At 36.0% G+C, this 6,438-nt stretch overlaps 1 protein-coding gene across 1 annotated transcript; it reads left to right on the forward strand.

Moving 5' to 3' along the window:
• The first annotated feature begins 4,719 nt into the window (after positions 1-4,719).
• Positions 4,720-5,757, forward strand: LOC131874800 (uncharacterized). Its single transcript, XM_059218725.1, has 2 exons — positions 4,720-4,891; positions 5,025-5,757. The coding sequence occupies exons 1-2, from the start codon at positions 4,754-4,756 to the stop codon at positions 5,343-5,345; spliced, it is 459 nt and encodes a 152-aa protein (XP_059074708.1). The 5' UTR covers positions 4,720-4,753; the 3' UTR covers positions 5,346-5,757.
• Positions 5,758-6,438: the final 681 nt, after the last annotated feature.

Here is a 6,438-nt window from a genome sequence, read left to right on the forward strand (position 1 = left end):
GTATGGGAATAACAATAGCAATGCCAATAATAAGTCCAATGAGGACTTAGCAGACAATTATTTAAGGAAGATAGTTCAACTGCTGCTACACCTAGCAGACCCTAGTGACTTAGAGTCCAGAGACTTTTTGCAAAGCTAGCTAGGTAGAAAACGGTCTACCGATCCAGCAGCAGAGAAAGAAAAACGCACTGCTTATGGGGGTAGAAAAGCCAATCCCAAGTTCCAAATTGGAACTTCGGATGCAAATAAACCTAAACTAGGTGAATATCTCTGACTATATACAAGTGAGATTAGTCACATTTTATATCTGCATCAAGGTACAGCTTCACTTTAACAGATAAATTATTTTTCTTCTACTTCAATGTTGTTGTAGGTAGAGGAGAAACAAAGAAAGATTTGGCAGAATCTAGAGCCAAGCAACAAAGAGCCCTCAGTACTTCAGGTGAAAATATTCCAGATGCAGTCCTTTTAAGCTGAACAAAAAATAAGAGACTAACGGTCTAAACATTACTGTATTGATGATTTTAATATGGCTCTTAACTAGACAATGTTGCTTCCTCGAATAGACACAGCAGAGCAAGGATTAGGAAAAATGGAAGAGCAAAAAACAATTAAGAAACCAGGTGATATATCATTCAAATACACAGAGCATTTTAGGTGGTGATTTGTGCAATGTACACAATTCACATTTCATTTTCATTCAAAATGTGTGTTAGCAGAAGGCTCGGGAGTTGCAGATGCAACGTTTGAGATAGATGAATAGCCAAAAAAAATTGAGAACGTAGGTGAATATATCATTCAAATACAGAGCATTTTAGGTGATGATTTGTGCAATGTACGATCTCTCAATTCACAATCCATTTTATTAATTCCTCCCACTTGCATAGTTTTATGCTTTTATTTTTTCAGTTTTATTTGGGATGATTATGCATAAAAGCTGTTTTAGTTTTTTAGTTTTAGTTTTTTTCTTTATTTCTAATAATACAAGTTTTCCAAAATCTAGATGTATCTAAAACCTCTATATAATGAGGTAGTTATAATTCATTTTTTATCAGTTAGTCTGATCCTTGGTCAGTTGATCAAGAAGTTTGATCCTTGATCTATTGATCAAGAAGCTTATGTAATCTCTTGAATCAATAGAATAGCTTATTTGTGTTCCAATTTTATATTTCTTTCATTTGGTATCAGAGCAGGTTGCAGAATTTTTTGATCGTGCAGGTAGTCTCTAGATGGCTAATGGAAAGGATTTAGCATTTTAGCTTCCATTATTTACTAGAGAAAACTATGATTATTGGAGTATCAAGATGAAGACCCTACTTTTATCCCAAGATCTCTGGGAATTTGTGGAAGGTGGATACATAGAACCTGTTGATCAGAATGCATTCAATACATGGATACCATAACAAAAAAATCAGTTGAAAGAAGATAGAAAGAAGGATAACAAAGCTCTTTTCACCATTCAATCTGCCTTGGATGTCTCAATTTTTCTTCGAATTGCTAGTCTGACAAAATAAAAGGATGCATGGGAGACTCTACAAACTGCATACCAAGGTACAGATAAAATCAAATTGGTAAGACTTCAAACTTTTTGAAGAGAATTTGAAATTTTGAGGATGAAAGAATCTGAGTCTATTCATGAATTTATTACTAGGACTCAAGGTATAGTGCATCAGCTTAGCACTCAAGGAGAAACTATATCAGATCAAAAAATTGTAGAAATTTTTTTGAGGTCTTTTCCTCCTAAATTTGATCCAGTAGTAATTGCTATTGAAGAAAGTAAAGATCTAACTACTTTCAAAGTTGCAGAAGTCTCATGAAGAGCGCATGCAGCGTTCTATGGAAAGTGGTGTTCAAGCTTTCCAATCTTCTATGAATATTGAGGAAAAATCCAAATCTCCTCCCTCTCATATTGCTAAATTTCAAGGTGAATCTTTTGGAAATAACAGAAGAAGAGGTAGAGGAAGAGGAAGAGGAAATAATAGAGGAAGAGGACGAAGTTCTGTTGATAGAAGGAGTATTCAATGCAGATATTGTGAAAGATATGGGTACTATGAATCTAAGTGTAGGAAGAAGAAATCTGACTTGAATAAGTCAAGAGCTAGTTATGCAGAAGAATCTTCTAATGCAAAGAATTCTACATTCTTTGCATGCAATTTGGGAAAAGAACCCCAAGAAGATGTCTGGTTCTTGGATAGCGGTTGTTCAAATCACATGACAGGTAAATCTGATTTCTTTGTCAAATTAGATGATTCAATGAAGAGTAAAGTTAAATTTGGAGATGATAAGGAGGTTGATGTAATGGGAAAAGGTACCCTTGCAGTCAAGACTAAGCAAGGAGACACTACAAATATCCATAATACTTTCTTCATGCCAGAATTACAACATAGTCTTTTGAGTATAGGACAATTTCTAGAAAGGAACTATAAAGTTGCATTTGAAGATAGCTGCTGCAAAATTTTTGATAAATCTAATAATCATCATCTTGTAGCAAAGACTTATATGACAAAGAATAGATTGTTTCCTCTCAAATTGCTTTCTAGTAAGTTGCATGCACTAAAATCAACCATAGATGATTCATGGTTATGTCATCAACGATATGGTCATATGAATTTTCAAGGGCTAACATTGTTGAATAAGAAGAATATGGTGAGAGGTCTTCCTCCAATCAAGGCAAACGAATAAGTTTGTTTAGGGTGTGCCCTTGGCAAGCATCACCGAGACAGTTTTCCGGTGGGAAAATCATGGAAAACCAAATCTCCTCTAGAGCTTGTGCATGCTGACATCTGTGGTGATATGCAAGAGCCATCATTGGGTAAGAACTTTTTTTTTTGACATTCATTGATGATTACTCTCGCCACACTTGGGTTTATTTTTTGAAGCAAAAATCTGAAGCCTTTGCATGCTTCAAAAATTTTAAAGCACTGGCTGAAAAACAAAGCAGGTTTCCTATCAAGATACTCAGAACAGATAGAGGGGGAGAGTTTACTTCTAATGAGTTTGCTGATTTTTGTGCTAAGAATGGCATCTAGAGACAACTTACTGCCGCATATACACCTTAGCAAAATGGTATTGCTGAAAGAAAGAACTGTACCATTATGGAAATGGCATGAAGCATGTTGTAGACAAAAAATATTACAAATAGTTTTTGGGGAGAAGCAGTTGCCACTACAGTGTATATTCTCAACTGTAGTCCCACAAAAGTAGTTCGAAATCTGACTCCAAAGGAAGCCTGGAGTGGTCACAAGCCTTCAGTGGCTCATCTTCGCATCTTTGGATGTTTGGCATATGTGCATATTCCAGTTCAAAAGCGGAAGAAGTTGGATGCCAAATCCCAACTTTGTATCTTTGTGGGCTACTACTGCAACTAAAGGCTACAGATTCTATAATCCCAAGACAAAGCAATGAACAGAATTAGTTATCTCTCTTATTTGTATTTGAATTATATTTCTTTCAGTTTTCATTCAAAAGGTTTGTTAGCAGAGAGGGTATCTCCAATCACACAAATATACAGAAATATATAGAAATGTTTGTGCAATGTACGAACACACAATCCACAGTCCGGAGTTGAAGAAGCAATGATTGAGATAGATGATATACCCAGCATTGAACAGTCAATCAAAAGTGTTGAACAAGGTGCGGGTTTCAAGTTTTAGTAAGCTGGCTATATATATTAATTTTGTTTTCTATGAGTTTCCCAATTCAGATCACTTATCTACAAATTTTAATTTTGTTTAAAATATATATGTGAACTATATTCTGATTTATATCAATACAAGTGAGATTAGTCACATTTTATATCTGCATCAAGGTACAGCTCCACTTTAACAGATGAATTATACTTCTTCTATTTTAATGTTGTTGTAGGTAGAGGAGAATCTGGAGCCAAACAACAAACAACCGTCTGCATTTTAGGTGAAAATATTCCAGATGCAGTCCTTTTAAGCTGAACAGAAAATAAGAGATGAGGTCTAAGCACTACCGTATTGATGATTTTAATATGGACCCTAACTAGAGAATGTTGCTTCCCCAAGCAAGCACAGCCCAACAAGGATCACGTAAAATGGAAGAGCAAGAAACAATTAAGAAACCTGGTGATATATCATTCATATTCACAGATTATTTTAGGCGATGATTTGTGCAATGTACGATCACACAATTCAGAATCCGTTTTCATTCAATTCATAATATGTTTTCTTTCAAAATGTTTGTTAGCAGAGAGGGTATCTCCGATCACTCAAATATACAGAAACATACAGAAATGTTTGTGCAATGTACGAACACACAATTCGCAATCCAGAGTTCAAGAAGCAACGATTGAACAGCCAATCAAAAGAGATGAAAAAGGTGCAGGTTTCAAGTTTTAATAAGCTGGCTATATTATATTAATTTTGTTTTCTATGAGTTTCCCAATCCAGGTCACTTATATTATTTTAATTTTCTTTAAAATATATATGTGAACTATATTCTAATTTATAACTACAAAATCATATCCTACTGCGACTGTAAAACGTCTCTCCAGGTAAAAAAACTACGCTAAAAATAACAAGTAGACTAATAACTTTCTAATGCCAGACATGAAAGATTTATAATAACAGCTTGACGGTTGTTGCAGGTGATAAAGACAACAAGGATGAGCGAAGCCTCTCCTTAATAATTAGTGCAATTCCCATTCCTAAGTACAATGAAGGAGAAAGGAGTGCTTTTTCCTTTCTTCATACTCAGTAGAAAACTTCCCCGAGAGTGGAAATGCTTGATGGCATACCATCGGCTAGCATGGAATATTTTGTCTCTAAGCTCCGACGTTATCCCAGTGGAAGGATGGCAGGTTCAACTTATTGCATGGATTTTCGTCTGCTGGCAATGGAGGGACCTCATGACAACTCTTATACAAGTAAGATAGCGTCACAATTTTTTTTGAACTTACCTCAACGGTGATGACTTGAATGGACAGTGTGTGTTAGTTTATTTCCTTAGGCACACAATTTTAGTTCTTATAACAAAAAATGAAAATTCTTTGTATGCAGAAATGGAACAACCTTGGGGTTTTAAGAAAGTGGAAAGTTGTAGAGGAGGATACAATTGGGCCTTCGCTGAGAGAGATTGTTGAACAATATATTGATGAGAGGTGGCCATCTGACAAGAAGAGCGACAGTTTTCACGGAGATAGCACCATAAAAAAGAAGGATGACGCCATTGACAGTCTCCATAAGGATGTGGGTGTTAGCTCCAGCAGCAGCACTAAAGAAGTGGAGAAGACAAGTGAAAGCTTGCCAGAGAGAAACATGACAACAATTTTCAGCGCGGAAGGCACAGAGGGAGATGATTATCTCAAGGAAGTTCTTTGAAAGGTTTTGAGAGAGCAAGAAGATATGAGAGAAATTCTAAGAAAGAGTTTGAAAGAGCAGGAGGAGATGAGGGAAGCTCTAAGAAAGAGTTTGAAAGAGCAGGAGGAGATGAGGGAAGCTCTAAGAAAGAATTTGAAAGAGCAGGAGGAGATGAGGGATATACTGGAAATGATCAAGATGAAAGTTTTCGAAGAGGAAGAAGACAAAGGAGGAGAAGAAAGCTCACTCCAACAGTACACAACGGCTAAGGAGAAGGCGAAGGATGAAAAGGAGGAGCAAGAAGAATGGAGTAAACTGAGAGACACATTGCGCAGCTTCAATGTTTCAATGGATGGCATTCAAGCCTTCCAAAAATTTAAGTTTTACTGCGAGCCTGGCTATCTTCCATGGCCATTGCCCGAACTTAAATAAACCTCACCAACTATTCGTATACATTTGTAGTTTAGGCAGCCACTCCTCCCATGGATTGTAATCATTTTAAATTAATTGTTCTATTTCTGTAATTAAAATATCTACTAATTCTCTCTCGAAGTAAAGTTATTTTTTTGAAAAATTACTTGCCTAACTGGTAGTGTAGATTGGGTAGACAGTCAGCGAATAGTGATTCGAAGTTTAGTAGCAATGCGATCAATCTTGTTTTAGTCAGTAATACCTTAATTTCACTTCTTGTTTCAACTGATAAAATCAACTATTCATAGTAAAAATAATGAAGTCTGTTTTTTATAAATTCATTTTAGAGGCCACAAATTTGTTTGTCCTTAATGTTAACTTGCTTTTTAGGTAAAGACGCAACGGAGAGTCTCTTATAACATGTATTGGCCATCAAACTTAGAAATGATTCGGCCGACGATGATTAGTATGATATTTGAAATAATGCTTGGAAATCTATACAGGTCAGGCATCAAGTCTAGCTGCACCAACTACTATGCCTAAAATAATGCTTGGAAATCTATACTTTTCTGCTCCATGATTGTTGGTGACTGAATAAGAGCTCTCAAGGCCATCTTTCCACTGTTGCATTTCCTTACATGCAAAATGGTGAAGAGTACTTGTGGCTCCCACAGTGCAAACATGTATCAAATGACTTCACCAG

This window comes from Cryptomeria japonica, chromosome 4, assembly GCF_030272615.1.
Source record: "Cryptomeria japonica chromosome 4, Sugi_1.0, whole genome shotgun sequence".
NCBI classification, from domain to species: Eukaryota; Viridiplantae; Streptophyta; class Pinopsida; order Cupressales; family Cupressaceae; genus Cryptomeria; species Cryptomeria japonica.

Bases quoted from the DNA above. Each gene is read 5' to 3' on its own strand.
- LOC131874800 (XM_059218725.1), top strand. From the start codon at position 4,754: ATGGCATACCATCGGCTAGCATGGAATATTTTGTCTCTAAGCTCCGAC. The intron at 4,892-5,024 runs GTAAGATAGCGT...CTTTGTATGCAG, and splicing joins TCATGACAACTCTTATACAA to AAATGGAACAACCTTGGGGT.